Below are 23,377 nucleotides of genomic sequence, written 5' to 3'. Positions count from 1 at the left end.
ACAAAAAAAAAAAAAAAAAAAAAAAATCTTGCCTGTGCTGTTGATATTGAACATCAAGCCTAGTTGCCGCCATGTCATAAAGCCCAGTGGAGAACTGGTGAATGAATGAACAAGGTACAGGTTCTGCCTGTTTCCTTGATAGGAATTATGCAAGTGTATGTTTATGTTACCTTAATTTGTTTTCTTTTTCTATATAAATAATTCTTGCCCACTTCTGTTCACAGTGTAAACTTAAGGCAATTTTCTACTACTTCATAATCGAGCTGGCATACTCTTCACCAGGGAACAGGGAGGCATTTTGAAAGGATGCTTCTGAGGATTTCTAGAGCTTTTTATACAGTTGTCTCTGCTTTGTGTTAATATGCTAATGTTTATCATGATTGCATTTTTTCCCATCCTTTCTTCCTTGCTGCTGGTAGAGCAGCAGTATGGAGTTTTGGAGTGAACCCTCCTCTGGGCATTTGTCCTTACTACAAAGAATTTTATATTTCTTTGCTCCTTAAAAAAAAAAAAAAAAGGTGCTCCTTTTCTGCTGAACCTAGGATAAAAAGAATGTGGCTGTATCTTTGAGAATCTTAATTCTTTTGACTTGGTGAAACCCATCCAAGGAAGCTCTCTCATTTAGAGCTTCTCATTTTCCCCCAAACCTCATTTTCAGTGCAGCTCTGTACTTTGCTGTCTTTAAAGTCCATAAACCAGTTAATTTCACCACTTAGGACCCACTTTTTTAGCTGGGAGGCAATTCTCTGTTTCTGCTTTACTGAAAAGCATGGACTCTGGGGTCAGGCACACCTGATTTGAATATGGCTCTGCCTCTGACCCCTTTTCTGAGTGTTAACTTGCTTATCTGTAAAATGGGCTTCTTCAAGTTTCTTTCTTTGTACAGTGGTTGTGAGAATTAATGGACGTAATACCTGTCTAGTGTCTACCACAGCTTCTGCAGCTTCCTAGCATTTATACATGTCAGCTGGTATTTAGTATAGTTTTAAAATATAAGACTTTGTCAAGGTACTTTAAAAAGAATTAATCTAAAATAGCAGACGGCTGTGATCCAGTGTTTGGATAGTCTGAAAGCTCAACTTTAATTCTTTCCTTATAGGACAGATTATTTTATTATTTTAACAGATGCTCCCCCCCCCTTTACTGTGGGGCTTTAGAGAGGTGGTACTATCGGAGATGCATTAAAAGTGTGGTACAAGTGACCTCAGGCTCCTAGTCTGTTCCTATTCAGTTTGTTGTAAAGAGTTCAGGGATTATTTCTCTTGATCGGTAAAATTTGAAATACTTTTACTCTCTAGCCATCTACTCTAATTAAATTACATGTCCCATCAACACTTTTTTTGGGGGTACCACACCATCTTTATTAGTGTTTCCTATTTTTGTCAGCTGTTTAATTTCCCCTTCTTTTAAATAGAAAGTATATTTTAAGGTCAGGAGTGGCAGTATAGTTTTTGTCTTTGATGGTTCCAAGGATTGACATAAGATTCATAGAGATAATTTTTTAAAAAGTCCATTGTAATATTGGAAATCTTATAGGTATTTTAAGCAGAGAAACTTGGATTCAGATCTTGACTCTCATTTAACCAGCTGAATGCCTGTAGACACGTTTCTCACCTTCAGACTCTCTCAACTTCAAACTTCCTCATCTGTGAGATGGAGATATTCTGGCTGAAATGAGATGGAAAGTAAATTTCCTTAGCACAAATAGGCCATTTTAAGATGCTTACTGAATTTGGGAATTGTGTGGTCTTTCCTCTTGTAAATTATTGTTTGGTCTCTTTCTGTGATTGTTGAGTAAGTATAACTTCTACTATTAGAGTTTGAAACTACCTCCCCAAATACATTTAAAGTGAGCAGAAGGACTCTTCTTTATCATTTATATAAGTGCCTACTGTTTTTATTCCAGAGAGTCTTCCTGTCTCCTCCTTATACTTTTCTCCCCCTTTGTGTTTCTGGATTAAATAATTTGCTAAGCTTTTTGGGGGGTACCTCTGATATGCTGGCCATTGTCTAATTGATTTGGATGTGTGAACTCATGAATCCTCACTTTAGCCTATGAGGATGTGTCTGTTAAGTGTCTGCTCTTTTAAATGAGGAAACTCATTTCAGCTGCCATTTCTCTCATCCATACAGGGTAGTGTCCCTCTGTACCCCTGCTAGAGTTCAGGGACTCAGCCACAGGCAGCTCATTAATTGGTTAATTAATTTCCTGAGTATAACATAAATGGCAAGCAGCCAATTCTGGACAAAAAAGATGCGATATTTTCAAAGGTAACCACATGAAGGCCCCACACTTCAACCTAGTAAAAAATAAATCTACATTCCTGCTCTTTCTTCTAAGTCTGACATTATTTTTTCCTTTCCATAGCCTGGGGCTTTTAATCACAGTGCTTCTTTTTCTTTATCTGTTTCTTTAACATGTTTTCTTTGTGGAGGAGTTGATGTGCTGACATTATCACATTACGGGCTAAACAGAAAAGTGCTATTCTTGTTATTATTATTTTCCTCTTCAAAGAGGATCCAGTTAATCTCTTTTCCTAAGGCAATAGTGAAGTGGCTTCTTCATCAGAGCTGTTTTAAGCAAGCATGCCTTTTACTTTATGATAGTCATATTGAGACATATTGAGTTATATCTATCTTTTCATTTGCACCAACACGTTTATTTGAAGCCCAGTATTTCCTAGGTAACGTGACTAAGGTAGATTTATGGGTGCTAATTTGCATACGGAATAACATTGGCAAAAACTAAAATATAACAAACACATACCAACTCTTGGCCTGCTTCTGCCCACCAAGCATCTGCCTTCCTTGCCTGTAATGAGAGGGAACTATATTTTCCTCTGAGTTTACAGCTAATTCCTTGTTTGTATTCCACTGTTGTCATTGTTATTGAGAGATCCAAATGAGGTTTAAGAGCTTCTTCTTACCTAACAGCAGGAGTTTATATGAAGGTAGTAGTTCTATGTCACAGAGAAGGCAAGCTTTTGCTTTCCCATCTCCATTCACACTGCATTTGAAGAATTTCCACTACATTTAAGTAAGGGTGCAAGCCTTTCATTTTCCAGGCAAGTTAATTGACTTGATTGAGGCCATGCATTTGGGTTAAAGCCCAGGTTTGATTACTTTCTCTCAATGTTGTTTTTGAGCAGATTGATTTTCATTACGCAAATAATGTTTTTTCTGTAAAATTTTTAAACAATCTTATAGATTAGGTTAAATCTTCCTTTGATCACCATATTCTCAGTCTGCCCTCCTCAGGTTTACTGACATTAAGTTTGGTGAACTTCATCTGGCCCTTTTTCCTGTGTTTACTTATACATATGTCTGTCCTTGAAAGCTACAGAATATTGCTTTGTGTGTGGACATATGTGTCTGAAATGTAAATGATATTCTACTTATCATTTATAAATGATAGTGAAAGGAAATTGTTGTTTTCTTCCAGTAACATGCCTTGGAGAACAATCAGTATTAGGCTGCTTATAGTTATTAGGGTAGACTAGTCAATGAAGAGGTTATTTCTGAAATTTCTGTGATAAACACATCAAAGGTTTATTTCTCGTTCATGTGAATGTGGGTCAAGTGACTCTGAGGCAAGAGTCTTCCAGGTAGTAACTTAATAATGCTGCTTTAACCCTGCCACTCCTCCCTCTCCACATAGGGCTTCCAAGTCCTAGCAGCAATGGCGAAGGACACTGTAGGGTTTGTACATGGTTGCCACAAAGTTTTGTCACGCCAGGTACAAGAGAACTGAGAATGGAGGAGAACAGTGGTTTATGGTTATTCTGTGTTCACACAAGTGTTTTCAGTGGTTTGACTGTATTGTGGTTTAATTAGCCACAATAATTAGCCACAGTTTGATGGGCATTTAGATCACTTCCAACTTTAGTCTTTATTATGTACAACGCCAAATAGCCTAGTATGTATCCCGAATTCACCGTTTGAGTGTTTTGCTAGTTTAAACACTTTTTTTTTTTCCCCAAAAAGCAGACTTTCCAGTAGAGAAGTTGTTTTCTATACCATCGGTGCTGTCACATTGCTTTTGAAGGTGGTCATCCTGGCATTTGATTTGCATTGGTAGCATGTGAGAAAGCCGGTGACATCAAACCTTCATTTCTCTCCCATCCAATGACATCTTTGTTCCTTTTGACACAGTGGCTTCTCATTTCTGTCTTCCTGCTTACCAGTGAATTTTGGGCTCTTTCTCACACTCCATTATGCTGCCTTCCTGAGTGAAGCAGCACTGTGGAAAGTCAGGCAGAAGAAAGGCAGAGGAAGTGCAGAGAGCGAGTGGCAGATATGGCTCACAGATTCTCCTTTTGGGGGCACCTAGCTCAATGACATATCTTTCTATATTCCCTTTATTGATTTTTATTCCTCCTCTAGTGTTATCTCAGTAGTCTCTACACCTCTAATTTAAAACCATGGGGTGAAGAATGCCTTCTCCATCATGTCACTTTTTACTGTGTAGCTGTCTAATTTTGTGCTTTGAGTTTTCTTATGAATTTTTGCCTGCCTAGTCATTGTTTTTTTTTTTTGTTTTTTTTTGTTTTTTTTTTTTAATCTCTTGGTTCTTTTTGTCCTCTTCCTCATTTTTCATTCTTTTTCTTCTGCCTCTGCTCCCTTGTTCCCATAGGCCCTTAAATCTTCATGTGCTGCTTTTCTTTTAAGTTCTATCTTCCCCTTCCCCTCCAAGCTTAAAAGTCCTTGCTCTGTCAAAGAAGCATGGAAAGGAAGGAAGCAATGGAAAGGTCAGTGTACAGATCCAGAAGGAACCAAACCCAGGTGCCAACCTTCTCCAGCTGTTTTGAAAACATGATACTGTACCTGATATGGTCACTCTACCAAAATCTCTATGAAAAAAGGAAAGAAAATTGTCATTAGTCCAGTTCTCATTCTAACTCTGACTCGCTGTTGGATCCCTACCCATGTTACTTCCCATCTTTAGGCCTAGGTTTTCTGAATGTAAAATGAGTAGCCCTTTCATACCTTGGAATCCCACTATATGATATATGTGGGACACTGCTGCAGAGTTAAGTGCCCAAAGTCATCTTTATAATGGGCCATCACCATTCCGCTTCTGTGATGTCTCAGAGGGGCACCTTTAGGCTCTGTTGAGCACCAGGTCATTTTTAGTAGGATTTAACATTACAAAAATGTTAGATCAATTAGAATCCAAACAGAGCTGGGGAGGAAACCAGAGACTGCAACAGCAGGAGTCTTCTACCAGTCTGAGGAGTGGTGGGAGTGAAAGGTGGTCATGTTGGCAGAGTCTAAGCCAGCTTCTGGGTACAGGAGTCATGGTTGGAAGGTAGCAGGAGCTGGAGTTAGGAGGGCCCTGAAACTTAAGAGGAGATGCACTCACTGCTGGCTGGAGTGGTAACCTGACTCAGAAAGAGGGAGCCAGACCTGGTTTCCTCCTCTAGCTGCCCAGTCTCCAAACAGTCTCAGATTTAGGCAGGAGCCAGTTGACAAAGAGCACAGAGAGTGATCTTAGGACAAGAAGGCAAATAACTTGCAGAAACAGTTGAAAGTCACTGGGTCAGATGGTCTTTACACTCTCTTCCATTATTCACATTCCAGAGTTCATAGATTCCCTGCAGTGAAGATGTTATAAGGCTTTAATAGATAGCTCTAACTAGAAGTTGAAATGGACTACTTTTTGTACCATTCTAGAGTCTTAGTACAGCATCCACTCACATCTCCTCTTCCCTTCCTCCGCAAGCCTGGAGCAGTTACATTTTTCCTTGAACGTGCAGTGCCAGTGTTTCATGAGAAGCCTATTTCTTGTATATTTTTGGCTTTTTTTTTTTTTTTTTTTGGTCTTTTTAGGGCCTCACCCATGGCATATGGAGGTTCCTGGGCTAGGGGTCGAATCAGAACTGTAGCCACCGGCCTACAGCACAGCCACAACAATACCAGATCCGAGCTGTGTCTGTGACTTACACCACAGCTCATGGCAATGCTGGATCCTTAACCCGTTGAGTGAGGCCAGGGATTGAACCTGCATCATCGTGGATACTAGTCAGATTGGTTTCCACTGAGCCATGATGGGAACTCCCAATTTTTGAAGACAGGAATATTATTTTGCACATGCCAGTCTCAGTCTTTATCCCCAGGAGGCTCTGGGATTGTGAGTCTAGAATACAAACAAAGGGAATCAACAGTGTTACAGTCAGTCAATCAGTATTGCTGATCAGAACAGCTTTGCTGTTTTATAGTTGTCTATGATCTTGGGCCAGTGACTGATATTCAGCCTGGGTTTCCTAGTTGGCAAGATGGTTTTATTAGGACAGACTAGGTGCTATTTAGATGGGCTAGGTTCTGCAACAGTAACAGATAATTCCCAAAATTTTAATGGCTAAGAGTCCACAAAGTTTTGTTTTTCACTACACATTCATTATATTCACTTGGAGATGTTCAGTCCTCACTCTAACCATTAGCTGATAGATCAGCTGCCATCTTGAATATTGCCAGTCCCCAGGTCAGGAGAGAGAAGGCTTAAATGGGTGGGAAGTGTGTTAATCAAAGGTTGGGCCCACTCCTAAAAAAAAAACCCAATGGGTCAACAAGAAAATCAAAAGGGAAATTAAAAAATACCCTGAGAGAAATGATAATGAAAACCAACCATTCAAAATCTATGGGATGCCACAAAAGCAATGCTTAGAGGGAAGTTCATAGCAATACAGGCCTTCCTCAAAAAAGAAGAAAAATCTCAAATTGACAACTTAACCTACCACCTAAACGAATAAAAAGCAGAAACAAAAACCTGTAAGTCAGCAGAAGGAAGAGAATCATAATGATCAGAGAGGAAAGCAATAAAATAGAGATTCCAAAAACAATAGAAATAATAAAACCAAAAGCTGATTCTTTGAAAGAGTAAGCAAAATTGACAAACGTCTGCCCACACTCACCAAGAAGAGGAGAGGAAGAACTCAAATCAACAAGATAAGAAATGAGAAAGGAGAAATCTCAATGGATACAGCAGAAATAAAAATACAGAATACTATGAACAATTACATAGCAACAAATTTGACAAACTAGAAGAAACCAACAACTTTCTAGAGACTTAGAGCCCGCCCAAACCAAAGAATAAATAGATCAATTCAATTAAACAGACTGAGCTCTAGAAATGAAATTGAATATGTAGTAAAAACGCTCCCTACAAACAAAAGTCCAGGACCAGATGGCTTCACAGGTGAATTCTACCAAACATACAATGAACTTATACCTGTCCTTCTTAAACTTTTCCAAAAGGTTGAAGAAGAAGGAACACTCTTAAAAACATTCTGTGAAGGTACCATCACCCTAGTACCCAAATGAGTCAAAGATACTACCAAGAAAAGAAAATTATAGGCCAATATTTTTGATGAATATAGACACAAAAATTCTCAACAAAGTATTAGCTGTCTGAATCCAACAACATATAAAAAAGATCATACACCATGACCAGATGGGATTCATCCCAAGATCACAAGGATGGTTCAACACATGCAAATTAAAGTCATACACTACATAAAAGACAAGTCAAAAACCACATGATCATCTCAGCAGATGCAGAAAAAGCATTTGACAAAATCCAACATCCATTCGTGATAAAATCTCTTACCAAAGTGTGTATAGAGGGAACATACCTTAACATAATAAAAGAGATTTATGACAAACCCACAGTCAATGTAATACTCAGCAGAGAAAAGCTGAGAGCCTTCCTAGTAGAATGTGGAACAAGACAAGGGTACCCACTCTCACCACTTTTACTCAACATAGTATTGGAAGTCTTAGCCACAGCAATCCAACAAACAAAAAAAGCAAAAAGTATCTAAATTGGAAGAGAAGAGGTAAAATTGTCACTGTGCAGATGACATGATACTATATGTAGAAAACCCGAAGGATTCCACACAAAAACTCCTTAAACTGATGTATTAATTCAGCAAAGTAGCAAGATACAAGATTAACATTCAGAAATTGGTTGAATTTCTGTATACTAACAATGAAATATTAAAAAAGGAATATAAAATACAATAACTTTTAAAATCGCACCCAAACAGATTAAATACCTAGGAATAAACCTGACCAAGGAGGTGAAAGACTTATATGTTGAGGACTACAAAAGATTAATCAAGGAAATTAAAGAGGATTCAAAAAAATGGAAAGATATTCCATGCTTCTGGATTGGAAGAATTAATATTGTTAAAATGGCCATGCTACCCAAAGAAATCTACAGATTCAATGTGATTCCTATCAGATTACCCATGACATCCTTCACAGAACTAGAATAAGCAACCCCCAAATTTATATGGAACCAAACATCAAGCAGGAGGCCTAACTCTCCCAGACTTATGACAATATTACAAAGCTACATTAATCAAGACAGTGTGGTACTGGTATAAAAACAGACATACAGCTCAATAGAACAGAATAGAGAACCCAGAAATAAACCCGTGTACCTATGGTCTATTAATCTTTGACAAAGGAGGCAAGAATATAAAAAGTAAAAAAAAGTCTTTTCAGCAAGTGGTGTTGGGAAAACTGGACAGCTGCCTGTAAATCAGTGAAACTGGAACACACCATCACACCATGCACAAAAATAAACTCAAAATGACTTAAAAGACTTAAATAATACAAGACACCATGAAACTTCTAGAGGAGAACATAGGCAAAACATTTTCTGACATCAACCATACAAATATTTTCGTAGGTCCATCTCCAAAAGCAGTAGAAATAAAACCAAAAATAAACCAGTGGTATATAATTAAACTTACAAGCTTTTACACAGCAAAGTAAACCATATAAAGAAAAACAAAAAAACTACCTACAGAATGGGAGAAAATAGTTTCAAATTATGAAACTGACAAGGGCTTAATCTTCAAAATATAGAAACACTCTTACAATTCAACAGCAAAAACCAAACAGTCCAACTGAAAAATTGGCAGAAAACCTAAATAGACAAAGAAGACATACACATGGCCAACAGGCACATCAAAAAGTGCTCAAAATCACTAGTTACTAGAAAAATGCAAATCAAAACTATAAGGAGGTACCACCTCACACCAGTCAGAATGGCCATCATTGGTAAGTGTACAAATAACAAATGCTGAAGAGGGTGTGGAGAAAAGGGAACACTCCTACACTGTGGGAAGGTAAATTGGTATGACCACCATGGAAAACAGTATGGTGGTACCTCAGAAAAACTAAATACAGAACTACAATATGATTGAGCAGTCTCACTCCTGGGCATATATCCAGACAAAACTTTCATTGAAAAGGTACATGCACCCCTATGTTCCTTGCAGCATTGTTCACAATAGCCAAGACATAGAAACAAACTAAATGTCTAACAACTGATGAATGGTTTATGAAGATGTGGTACATATACACACAATGGAATACTACTCAGCTGTAAAAAAAAAAAAAAAGAACAAAATAATGCCTTTTGCAGCAATATGGATGGAACTAGAGACTCACATATTAAGTGAAGTAAGAGAAAGACAACATATGATATCACTTATATCTGGAATCTAATATACAGCACAAATGAACCTATCTGTAGAAAAGAAACACAATCATGGAAATGGAGAATAGGCTTGTGGTTGCTGAGGTGGAGGGAATGGGATGGACAGGGAGTTTGGGGTTAGTAAATGCAAACGTTAGCATTTAGAGAGGATGAACAATGAGATACTGCTGTATAGTACAAGGAACTATTTCTAATCACTTGTGATGGATTATGATGGAGGATAATGTGAAAAAAATAATGTTTGTAAATGTATATAACTGTGTTATCTTGCTGTACGACAGATGCCGACAGAACATTCTAAGTCAACTATAATGAAAAAAAAAATGTTGTGCCCAGTGTGTCACACACCATATGTACTTACACCTTATTTGCTGGAATTAATTACATGGCCTCACTTACCTTCAGCCAAGGCCAGGAAATGCCTGTATGGAGGAAGGTTAGGAGTATTTGTTAGTTTGCATCAATGATAGTTGCGAAGAAAGATAGTAATACTTGACTTTTCATGATTTTGACCATTAGAAATATGAATGCTTATTATGCCTAACCCATGGGAAGTGCTCCATCAATAATAGAACAGTTATTGTTGTTGTTTTTATTATTTAGCAGTTGAATACATTTCCAGCATATTTTACACCTTAAGTCTTTCTCTTCTTTTTTTTCTCTTGAAAATCCAAAAGTCAACCTGTTCCTCTATGTATATCTCAGTTCTCAATTAATAAAGTTGAGTTACTGAAATTTTAGACCTGGTCAGGGACTGTATTCTTCCAAATTTAGAATTGACAAATATAGGTAATTATTCTGTAAGATGATCACTTTGTAGAGTGATAGCTTAAGTATCAGCAGTGGCTTCAGAACTATATTCACTGTGTTGGTTTTCAATTTAAGAGCCACAGACTTAAAGCAGCTTTTCATTTTGAGTCAATGCAGAAACAGTCAATAAGTATAACATGTCTATGAAGCTAGGCTCTGGATCAATTGCAATTAGTTTGTAGCAGATTGCATTAACATACCTAAAATTAATACAGTGAGTGTTCTGATGAAAAGAAATTGACCAAGACCACACTGTGGCTGTTTTTAGTCTTTTTCAGATGTTCTTTTCAAAGAATATTTCTTTTATTCTTCTGTTAATGGCATTAAATTGATACCTTAACATACACTTAATCTATTGATCCTTCCCCATTTGCCTTTTAAAAGTGATCCCAGAATATGGTATATATATAATGTTCAATCTTTCCTTTCTTTAGGGGACTTTTACTCAATTTCTTGAACCTGAATTTTTCTTGACATGTTACATGAAGTGCTATTAAGACTACTAAGTCAGTGAATATGTTCATTTTTGAAATGTGTTTTTCAAATTACTAGTGTTTCATTAAGACCTAAAATTTCATAAGTAAGATTAACAAATCATATATGGTTAAAAATTATATATAGTAATTGTAAGCTTTGCTTGTCTGCCTGTTTATTTTTATCTTAGCATTATTTGTTTCTAAAGAAGTGAAGGCAACTTCAATTTTAAAAATATCATTGCCAATATTTATAAGGATAGAACAAAGAGAGAGGTTGGGGCTTGAGCATGTTGAAATTTGAATTTTTTACAAGTGTATGTAAATTATGCTATGTTTATTTTAGGTCTGAAGGACTTTTCTATTTTTAGAGAAGGTCAGTTTCTGCAAATGAAAACATCTGTATCAGGGGACAAAAAGACAAAAGGCAGGATTTATGTATTTGGCTACTTACCCGGTAACTTTTAAGTATCTTCTCTGTATGCCAAGCACCATGGCATTCTTCATTAAGACACAAAAAAGTTGAAGACACACTCTGCCCTTGGGTAGAATTCAATCTAGCTGTGAGGTTTTGGAGTCTCTTTGGAATGCCTTTTGTCCAAAATGCTTCATAAGTGCATTGTAGCTTGGAGATGCCAGAAGAAAAATGCAAGTTTTAAGGACGTATTAGAAGCCCTGAAAGCTAATGGTTCCATGTGGTAGAGCCCTGTGGACCTCAGCTTATGGTTTGTGTGGTACTGCCTTGGATATCCACCGAGGCCTTGTCCAAAGCCTCTAGGCGGTGTGTCAGGTGATCTTTTGCCAACAGTCTTGTGATCCAGTTGTTGCCTGATATTTTGGTTGGTTATTGCATTAATGGCATCGTCGTACCTCCTGTGAGTAGTGGTTCCTTTGCATCTTGGATTGAAATGAAATTAAGTATATCCATTTCTTTCTTTCTTTCTTTTTCTTTTAAAAACAAGCCTTATGGATTCGATAGGGAATATGTTGGTCTTACTGGATAAAATGCGACGAATATATTTGTTAATATTATTCTGTCCTATGAATATTTTCTTTCAGCACAAACGTGAATTAATTGTTTAGTGCATGTTGGAAAACCTCTTCTGTATGATACTTAAGAAGCAGCGTTACCTTAATACACATGTTGCAGTTTTTTAGAAACAAGTAGTTTAATTAATTGTGAGTCTGTCAGGTTATTTCACTCAGTATTGGTATATGAAAGAGATAATCTCATTAAAAACATAATAACTGTACCTAGAGTCCATTAAAAACCACAGCAAAGAAATGGATTACTCTGTGGCCCATTGACCTCAAAGAGTTAAAACAAATTTCCTGAGATATCTTAAAATGACTAATGATGTGTATACAGTTATTAAAATAATACAATGAGGAGTTCCTTTCATGGCTCAGCAGTAATGAACCCAGCTAGTATCCATGAGGACGTGGGTTCTATCCCTGACCTCGATCCAGTGTTGTCGTGGCTTTGGTGTAGGTTGCAGACATGGCTTGGATCCAGAGTTGCTGCGGCTGTGGTGTAGGCTGGCAGTTGTGGCTCTGATTTGACCCCTAGCTCAGGAACTTCCATCTGCATCAGGTACAGCCCTAAGGAGACCAAAAAAAAAAAAAAAGCAAAAATGAGGTTTATGTACTAGGGGTTGAAATGGGGTAAGATATATGATGTTATATGATAGGGTCCTTAACATCTTTTTGTTGAAGTACCTGTAGATTCTTAGGGAGCTGCAAACATAGGGCAGCAGGAGTTCTTGTTGTGGCTCAGGGATGTTGTCTCTGAGGATGTGGGTTTGATCCCTGGCCCTGTTCACTGGTATAAGGATTTGGTATTGCCACAAGCTGTAGTGTAGGTCACAGATGCGGCTCGGATCCATTGTTGCTGTGGCTGTGGCCTCACCTGCAGCTCCAGTCAATGTGTTTATGCCATAATTCAGAATATGAAGGTAAAGTTAATTTTACTTTAAAATTAAAATTGAAAGCTTTAAATTGTGTCTTCTACCTATTTGTTTAGCTTTTTTGTTTGTTTTTTTTCGTTTTCATGGCTGGACCTACAGCATATGGAAGTTCTTGGACATTGGGTTGAATCAGAGCTTCTGCCTCTGGCCTATACCACAGCCACAGCAACAATGGATCTGAGCCTCATTTGCAACCTATGAGGCAGCATATGGCAATGCCAGATTCTTCACCCATTGAGGGAGTCCAGGGATGGAACCCACATCCTCATGGATACTAGTTGGGTTTGTAACCCACTGAGCCACAATGGGAACTCCTGTTTTTTTTTTTTTTTTTCTTTTGCCTCTAAAATCTGTCTTGCTCTTGCCATTTGAAGGTACCTGTAAGACTGGCCCTATAGTTTGGCTGCTACTTTTCTTGCTGTTAATAAGTGTTCTTATCTCTCTCCCCCATTTCCTCAAGGTGGTTCAATTAACCCCCAGAAGATGGCTGAACCTGCAGGAATACCAGAGCAAGAAACTGATGTCTGACAATGGAGTGAAAGTTCAAAGATTTTTTGTAGCAGACACTGCCAATGAAGCTCTCGAGGCTGCTAAGAGACTAAGTAAGCTAATTCATAACAAGTGAAGTAAGCGTGCCCAAATGCGTGAATTCACAGGTCGTGGTGTCCCCTTCTTTGTGGCAGATTATACTAACAGTGACAGGTACAGTGGAGAACTTTGAGTTACAAGGGCAAAATCCCCAATTAAGAAAACTTTATTCTTTTACAGGAGATAGCTGCATGTGGGGTGTCACTTCATGGTAATTTTTCCAGGTTTCTCCATCACCATTTCACCTAGTTGTCTTTGGTTAAGTGGCTGGGAAAATATGGCTGAAGGGTGGAAGGTGTCAAAGAGAAACCCATCACAGGATAAGTCAGGTCAGATGGTTGGCATACTTTATTAAGCCTCTTAGAAACTGGGGAAGGTTCCCTCGGAGTGAATGGAGGAGAGAAAGGGAAGAATGTGCATTTTGAAGTCCTGCTGACATTGATTCAGTGTTTTGCTCTTTCATTTATCAGCTCTGTAACTTAGCCTTAAGTACCTTTTCTTTTCTGTGCCTCAGTTTCCTTGTCTCTAAATCAAGGCTAATGTGTTTACCTCCTAATGCTATTAAGAGGTACTAAGGGAACACTGTTGCATGGTAGAAAATCTAACCCATTTCCTAGTTAAAGATTGGGAAATTAGGACCCAGATCTTGCTATTTTTGAATGAACACTCCTTCTGGTGCCATTAGACTCTCTCATTGTCAGTCTGGACTTGTACCAACCATTAGAAATATAATGTGGGCCACAAAAATATGTTTAAATTTGAGCCACCTTGGAGTTCCTGTCGTGGCACAGCGGAAAAGAATCTGACTAGGAACCATGAGGTTGCGGGTTCGATCTCTGGCCTCACTCAGTAGGTTAAGGATCCCATATGAGCTGTGGTGTAGGTCAAAGATGTGGCTCCGATCTGGCATTGCCGTCGCTGTGGCATAGGCTGGTAGCTGTAGCTCTGATTAGACCTCTGGCCTGGGAACCTCCATATGCTGCAGGTGCAGCCCTAAAAAGCAAAATAAATGAATGAATGAATAAATAAATAAATAAATGAATAAATTTAAGGCACCTTAATAAAGTAAAAAAGAAACATGAATTAAATTTAATACTCTATTTTGTTTGTCCCAGTGTGTCTAAAATATTACCATTTCAAAATGTAATTAATATAAAACAAATGTGATTTATATTTTACATCTCTGAAATATCTCATTTAACACCAGCCACATTTCAGGTGCTCAAAAGACACATGTCTCGTGGATGGCTGCCCTCTTGGATAGTGCAGATGTGGACAGTAGAAGAATGTGCATGTGCATTCTTTGCTTGGAACCTTGGAGAGCAGTTGTTTCCCATTAAAAAATAAACAGTAGAGCATCTGCTCACTGACCTTGCCCAGGCAGCTGTAGCACAGTTTGAGAGTGCAAAATAGAGGCAGGCTCCATATTTCTTTTTTAAATTAAAAATTTTTTTTTTTTTTATCTTTTGTCTTTTTAGGTCCACACCCATGGCATATGGAGGTTCCGAAGCTAGGGGTCAAATCGGAGCTACAGCTGCCGGCCTACACCACAGCCACAGCAACACCAGATCTGAGCCGCATCTGCAACCTACCGCAGCTCATGGTAGGATCCTCACCCCGCTGAACAAGGCCGGGGATTGAACCCGAACCCCCATGGATGCCAGTCGGGTTCATGAACCGCTGAGCCAGGACAGGAACTCCATGAGACAGGCTCCATATTTGAATATTCGAATTTTTTTTTTTAAACGAATAATGAGGTACTTCACCTAGTAATTATTCTTTTATCTCCCTTTCCCAGTTCCCCCAGGTGCTTATATGCCAGATCCTTTCTCTGTCATGTCAGTTGAAATATGTACTTGTTCTTTATTGCAACAAATATTTATTGGCAACTACTTATTTTAAGCACAGTGGATGCAGTTGTGGAAAATGAGTGAGCCCCCTTTCTTCTTTGAACATACATTCTAGAAAAGAATGAATTTTCAGATGCTAAATGTAGAAACAGAACAATTTGTATGTTAAGAAATGAAAATTTGTTTTATTTTCAAAAACTATCAAAATTGGTTTTTATGCTTAAAAAAATAAAACAGTAAAATTAGACCTATATCTACATGAGAGCTCCTCAGTGAACTGTGGTAATAGACTCAGTAAAGGTTAGTATTCCAACCTCTTCATGTGAAAGGATCATTTTTGTTTTATACTCCTGTGGTTTGAGGATTGGGTAATGAGAGCAAGAAATGTAAAGTTCACGTAGGTCTTTGGTCTTCATTTTCCTGATTATTTTCTTAAATGAGCTGACACACTAGTAGTTCAGGTCTAAGGATCCTTCTTAAGGGAATTCTGAAAGCCAGGTGATTACCTCCCATCCCCCTTAAGGTGGAGCACAGGTAAGAGGACTTACTGTTTAGATTTTCATAGAGATTTGGACCTAACTGAACTAATTGGCTTCCTAGTTATGGGTTTATTTTATTAGCATTTATTTAGCTACCACTTTGTGGCTGGAGATTGTATTCTCTGTCAGAAAGGAATTTTGCTCTGGAGGAATTAGCAAGGTGGTGTTTACATACTAAGGCAGAGTGAATGGAGAAGAGATGGACAGTGAAGCAAGCTTAAATAAAAGAAAGTTAAAATTAAAAAATAAAAAATCTGGAGTTCCGTGGTGGCTCAGTGGGTTAAGAATCCAGCGTTGTCACTGATGTGGCACAGGTTCAATCCCTGGCCTGGAAACTTCCTTCCACATGCCACAGGTGTGGCCAAATTAAAAAAAAAAAAAAATGAAAATCAACTTAAGGCCATTTTATTTCTCGAGAAGTGGTTTTTAAGGAAAATTAAACTGGATAAAAAAATTGAGAATGATGTGGCTGCATGTGTTTCGTGACCTGGGCATACCTGTGATAATTCTTCAGGTGGGATGCCCATGGGAAGACCTCCTTCTGACCCTGCTTGGGAGATAACCTTCCTCTCACTCAGAAAGTAGTTTCGATAGAAGGAAGATCTCTGATTTTGGTTGTTGAATAGACAGTTTTGATCAGAGAGAAAATTTATACTATTGGAGGAGGAGATGGTACTAAGTTTAGTTGGTTAAAAATGAAACAAGTTGATAGTAAATACGAAGGGAGTATACACATCACTGAGGTTATTCGGAGAGAACAAAATAGGAAGAATCTGGCAAAACTTATCACTGTAAGATTGACAAAAGCCAAGTACACAATTGGAGTTTTACCAGATAGTTTTGAGTTGAAGGTTAAAGCTGATTGCCTGTATCTTTCTAACTGTTCCTAAAAATGGGACCTCTGCCTTATAATATTTTGATTGGGAAATATTGCATGAAAGAATAATATGTGTAATGTGCTATATAAGATTTTATTGCTGAGAGTGGCAGCCTCTTATTCCATAGGGTTCACTGCTGTCATGATTCAAACACAAACAAATCAGAGACTTGTTAATCAGTATTCTGTACATTATATGTTAGGAGATTTCATACTCTAATTTACAAAGTTTGTAAATTATTGAAATTATTTGTTTACCTTACTATACTTTATTGATATTGGGATGTTTGAAATAAAATGACATTTTTATAAAATGTTTTGAAAATAAATGTTGATATTGGCCAGGTCTGTGATTCCCATTGTAATTTCTGTGTGGATCATCACAGATCCCTTTCTTTGTGTTTAAACTCACAATCCTGGTTTTCTCTTTGTCATCCACTTATGGGTATCTCTGACTTTCCTGGCCCAGCTGGAATTTGTCATCTCTCGGTGGTTGCTCCAAAATTTTATCCCTCTTAGCTCTTACTACTTACCCAGCTGATATACCTCTGTATCATTTTTAATGCTTCTTGCGTCTGTCATATTCAGTCATTTGCCTGACATTTTTAGTGCAGCATTGTTATTTTGCTAAAGCAAGAAAATAGGCAAGATAAGATTTAAAAATTGCCAAAGTTGTACAGCTAATAATTGACAAAGATGGAATTTCTACTCAGCTAGATTCGATTTAATCTCTTCCCCAAGCATTTTTCCTTTTTGCTAACTTGATGATGATGTTCTTGGGAGATTTTAGTCAGCATTTTTTAAGATAGGAAATACATATTAATAAAATTAGAAGATTGAATTAAAACTAGATGGGGCAGGTTCTCAGGTTCAATTTATAGAAATTGTATAATCTGTAGATATTTTCTTAATGATTCATTTTGTTATATCTATTTGGGCAATGCCATGTCTTGCTGTATAGCTATGTAAAGCTTATTAATTTGAACATTTGTTTCAAATGGGTAATTCAAACCTTTTGTTTTTGAAATACTTAATAATGATAAGATATTAAGCAAGATCCTCATTTTGTTGCATAGAAAATGGACTTATGTCTAATTGAGAGAGTAAATTTGTTTTGGCAAATTAAGTTTTTAATGGATAATATTCATTTCTGAAGCAGTTTTTATGCACTACCTTTTGTAATCATGATTTCAGGAAGGAATTATTTCCCTTGCCTATAATTTTCTTAGGAGATTTAATTAATTTTATGAATTTCTCCTATATGGATTGCATTTAATGTATACAGTTAACAGATAATTACAGAATACCTACTGTGTGCATGACTAATTTTTATGTTATCTTTAAGAATGAGGGTGTGGAGAAAAGGGAACCCTCTTACACTGTTGATGGAAATGTAAATCGGTGCATTCACTCTGGAAAGCAGTATGGAGGTTCCTCAGAAAACTAAACATAGAGCTGCCGTATGATCATGTGACTTCCACCGCTGGGCATATTCTGGACTAAATTATAATTCAAAAAGATACATGCACCCCTGTGTTCATAGCAGCACTATTTACAGTAGCCAAGACATGGAGACAACCTAAATGTCCACCGACAGAGGAGTGGATAAAGTGTGGTACATATATACAGCGGAATATTACTCAGCCATAAAAAGAATGAAATAGTGGCATTTGCAGCAATATGGATGGACCTAGAAATTATCACACTAAGTGAAGTTAGAGACAGTGAGAGACAAACATCATATCATATCACTTATATGTGGAATCTAAAAGAAAAAGATACAAATGAATTTATTTGCAAAAGAGAAATAGACTTTGAAAAACTTATGGTTTCCAAAAGGGACAGGCAGAGTGGGAGGGTGGGCTGGACTAGGGAATTGGGATGGAAATGTTATAAAAGTAGTTTGTGATGACGGTTACACACTATAAATATAATAAAATTCATTGAATTAAAAAAATGAATGAAGGCGTGTGTGCCTCACATAACTCAAAACGCCTGTTTTAAAGGAGTATGTACATAAAGGCATAGATGAAGCTTATCTAAGACTACCACTTTTTAGTTTTTGTAGCCTCCACAATTTATTGATTATTCCATTCATGTTTATATGAGACTCTCAACATTTGATTAAGCAAGAAGATTGTATTTCAAAAACTCACAGTTTCATTTTTTTTTGCCAGTAAAGGAATTGAAAAATGAATGGAGAAATTAATCTTTTTTGAGCTAATGACATGCATCCTAAAATGGAGATAAGGAGCTTTTATTGAACTCAGCTAGCTTTGGATTGCTTTCAGCTACAACATGTTTCCATTTGTCAATATGATAACTTATTCTTTTCATTCTATATAATCATATCCTAAGGCCTGGTGAATTACTTACACTATTAAAGAATTGTATTTTATATAAAAAGGGAACTGCTGCCCATTGACTACTGATTGGCATTACTATTAATCCTATAGCCAATTAAATACCTCACAAGGCTCCTTGATTGTTGTGGCTTTGTCATATCACATTATGTGGTTAGGATCTTGCAAAAAGATCTTGTAACCTTTTGTGGAGATGGCAATCATTAGTGTGTGATAATGACAGGCAAGGATATAAATCTTCATTTTTCTACCACATCAGCTGTCTGTTATTTTGAATCTGCAGTCAGGAATGCAAAGAAGCAAGGGTAATGGCAAATGTGGGCCATCAGAGGTTGAAGCAGTGCCTGCTTTCTAGGAATCATGGTGGTGACTCATTCAGAAGGTGTTTATCATTGCTCCTGAGACTTAGTAAATGCTTAATAAATATCGTGGTTACTCAGGAAATTTTCATTTGGTCACCTTTATTACTTATGCTCCTTAAAAGAACACCTGAATTGACATTAAAGGCTTTCCATAGCTATGTCTGTAAAGAGTGTCCAATTCTACATATTATATACCCTTTAATAATATTTCCTATTGTATATATATATATATATATATATATATATATATATATTGCAAAGAGACCCCCTCCCCTTTATAAAAGGATAAAAGGTTCTTTTCTCTTCTTCCTGAGTCTCATGTATAATTAGGCTTGTTTGGTCATCTCAGAATTCCTCTGTGCTAGAATATCTTTTTTTTTTTTTTTTTCTCCTGGTCTTTTTGCCATTTCTTGGGCCGCTCCCACGGCATATGGAGGTTCCCAGGCTTGGGGTTGAATTGGAGCTGTGGCCACTGGCCTACGCCAGAGCCACAGCAATGAGGGATCCGAGACGCGTCTGCAACCTACACCACAGCTCACGGCAACGCCGGATAGTTAACCCACTGAGCAAGGCCAGGGATTGAACCCGCAACCTCATGGTTCCTAGCCAGATTCGTTAACCACTGAGCCACTAAGGGAACTCCATAGAATATCTTTTCCTAATTGTGCTGTTCATTGAATAGAAGGGACAGGTGACCCATCAAGTGAAGGGCGAGATCAGGAAGGTTGTGGGATTATGGGCAGGCAACCTTTATGGAAGTGTACATGGAGCTTCCTGTCAGTTTCCTTAGAAGCAAATGAGAACAGAACTTTGAAAGTCGATGCCTCAACTTAATTTCAGCTGTATAATAAGATAAGGATTAATTCTTCTTATATTTTAGCCAATAAAATAATAGCAGTGGAGTTTTACCTTTGGCCTCTTCCCAATGTTCCTGGTGTCATGCTGAGCATTTTGTAAGTATGATTTCATGTAATCCTCATTTAAACCAAAAGGAAAGCTTTCCTTTAGGGACTGGTTCCAAATATCACCAGATCCTGTGTGTCCATGATTATGTATCCACGGTTACTAATATGATTTCCTTTCGTTTTTTCAGTGTGTAATTAATGGAGTTACTAATTTGTTTTCTTTTTTTTTTTTTTTTTTTATTTTCCCACTGTACAGCAAGGGGGTCAGGTCATCCTTAGATGTATACATTGCAGTTACAGTTTTTTCCCCCCACCCTTTCTTCTGTTGCAACATGAGTATCTAGACATAGTTCTCAATGCTATTCAGCAGGATCTCCTTATAAATCTATTCTAGGTTGTGTCTGATAAGCCCAAGCTCCCAATCCCTCCCACTCCCTCCCCCTCCCATCAGGCAACCACAAGTCTCTTCTCCAAGTCCATGATTTTCTTTTCTGTGGAGATGTTCATTTGTGCTGGATATTAGATTCCAGTTATAAGTGATATCATATGGTATTTGTCTTTGTCCTTCTGGCTCATTTCACTCAGTATGAGATTCTCTAGTTCCATCCATGTTGCTGCAAATGGCATGATGTCATCCTTTTTTATGGCTGAGTAGTATTCCATTGTGTATATATACCACCTCTTCCGAATCCAATCATCTGTCGATGGACATTTGGATTGTTTCCATGTCCTGGCTATTGTGAATAGGGCTGCAATGAACATGCGGGTGCATGTGTCTCTTTTAAGTAGAGCTTTGTCCGGATAGATGCCCAAGAGTGGGATTGCAGGGTCATATGGAAGTTCTATGTATAGATTTCTAAGGTATCTCCAAACTGTTCTCCATAGTGGCTGTACCAGTTTACATTCCCACCAGCAGTGCAGGAGGGTTCCCTTTTCTCCACAACCCCTCCAGCACTTGTTATTTGTGGACTTATGAATGACGGCCATTCTGACTGGTGTGAGGTGGTATCTCATGGTAGTTTTGATTTGCATTTCTCTTATAATCAGCGATGTTGAGCATTTTTTCATGTGTTTGTTGGCCATCTGTATATCTTCCTTGGAGAAATGTCTATTCAGGTCTTTTGCCCATTTTTCCATTGATTGATTGGTTTTTTTGCTGTTGAGTTGTATAAGTTGCTTGTATATTCTAGAGATTAAGCCCTTGTCAGTTGCATCATTTGAAACTATTTTCTCCCATTCTGTAAGTTGTCTTTTTGTTTTCTTTTTGGTTTCCTTTGCTGTACAAAAGCTTTTCAGTTTGATGAGGTCCCATGGGTTTATTTTTGCTCTCATTTCTATTGCTTTGGGAGACTGACCTGAGAAAATATTCATGATGTTGATGTCAGAGAGTGTTTTGCCAATGTTTTCTTCTAGGAGTTTGATGGTGTCCTGTCGTATATTGAAGTCTTTCAGCCATTTGGAGTTTATTTTTGTGCATGGTGTGAGGGTGTGTTCTAGTTTCATTGCTTTGCATGCAGCTGTCCAGGTTTCCCAGCAATGCTTGCTGAATAGACTTTCTTTTCCCCATTTTATGTTCTTGCCTCCCTTGTCAAAGATTAATTGACCATAGGTGTCAGGGTTTATTTCCGGATTCTCTATTCTGTTCCATTGGTCTGTCTGTCTGTTTTGATACCGGTACCACACTGTTTTGATGACTGTGGCTTTGTAGTATTTCTTGAAGTCTGGGAGAGTTATGCCTCCTGCTTGGTTTTTGTTTCTCAGGATTGCTTTGGCGATTCTGGGTCTTTTGTGGTTCCATATAAATGTTTGGATTGTTTGTTCTAGTTCTGTGAAAAATGTCATGGGTAATTTGATAGGGATTGCATTGAATCTGTAGATTGCTTTGGGTAGGATGGCCATTTTCACAATATTGATTTTTCCAATCCAGGAACATGGAATATCTTTCCATTTCTTTGCATCTTCTTTGATTTCTTTGATTAAAGTTTTATAGTTCTCGGCATATAGGTCCTTTACCTCCTTGGTCAGGTGTATTCCGAGGTATTTGATTTTGTGAGGTGCAATTTTAAAAGGTATCGTATTTTTGTATTCATTTTCTAATGTTTCATTGCTGGTATACAGAAATGCAACTGACTTCTGAATGTTAATCTTATATCCTGCCACATTGCTGAATTTATTAATCAGTTCAAGGAGTTTTGGGGTTGAGTCCTTAGGGTTTTCTATGTATAGTATCATATCATCTGCATACAGTGACAGTTTGATCTCTTCTCTTCCTATATGGATGCCTTTTATTTCTTTTGTTTGTCTAATTGCTGTGGCTAAGACTTCCAAAACGATGTTGAAGAGCAGTGGTGAGAGTGGGCATCCCTGTCTTGTTCCAGATTTGAGTGAGAAGGCTTTCAGTTTTTCCCCATTGAGGATTATATTTGCTGTGGGTTTATCATAAATGGCTTTGATTATATTCAGGAATGTTCCCTCTATACCCACTTTGGCGAGGGTCTTGATCATGAATGGATGTTGGACTTTGTCAAATGCTTTTTCTGCGTCTATTGAGATGATCATATGATTTTTGACTTTTTTTTTGTTAATGTGGTGTATGATGCTGATTGATTTGCATATGTTGAACCATCCTTGTGAACCTGGGATGAACCCAACCTGGTCATGGTGTATAATTTTTTTGATATGTTGTTGGATTCGGTTGGCTAAGATTTTGTTGAGAATTTTTGCATCTATATTCATCAATGATATTGGGCGATAGTTTTCTTTTTTGGTGGTATCTCTGTCTGGTTTTGGAATGAGGGTGATGGTGGCCTCATAGAATGTCTTTGGGAGTATTCCTTCTTCTTCAACCTTTTGAAAGAGTTTAAGGAGGATGGGCACCAATTCCTCTTTATATGTTTGGTAAAATTCACCTGTGAAGCCATCTGGTCCTGGACTTTTATTTGTAGGGAGTGATTTTATGACCTCTTCAATTTCATTTCTAGTGATCGGTCTGTTCAGTTGGTCTGTTTCTGCTTGATTCAGTTTTGGCAGGCTGTATGATTCTAGAAAATTGTCCATTTCTTCCAGATTGTCAAACTTGTTGCCATACAGTTGTTCATAGTATTCTCTTATGGTTTTTTGTATTTCTGCTGT

The 23,377-nt window shown here is 37.6% G+C and overlaps 1 protein-coding gene across 2 annotated transcripts in view; it reads left to right on the top strand.

The window, feature by feature from the left end:
• Window positions 1-23,377, top strand: part of SUCLG2 (succinate-CoA ligase GDP-forming beta subunit) — a 439,671-nt gene that overhangs the window by 41,639 nt on the left and 374,655 nt on the right. For both annotated transcript variants that reach the window (XM_021070828.1, XM_003132309.6), the window contains exon 2: window positions 13,222-13,363. In XM_021070828.1, the coding sequence (XP_020926487.1) occupies window positions 13,222-13,363 (142 nt within the window). The remainder of the gene's footprint in view (window positions 1-13,221; window positions 13,364-23,377) is intronic.

This window comes from Sus scrofa, chromosome 13 (assembly GCF_000003025.6).
Source record: "Sus scrofa isolate TJ Tabasco breed Duroc chromosome 13, Sscrofa11.1, whole genome shotgun sequence".
Taxonomy (NCBI): domain Eukaryota; kingdom Metazoa; phylum Chordata; class Mammalia; order Artiodactyla; family Suidae; genus Sus; species Sus scrofa.
Note: the sequence above shows the minus strand (reverse complement) of the source record. Positions and strands in the feature narration are given on the sequence as shown.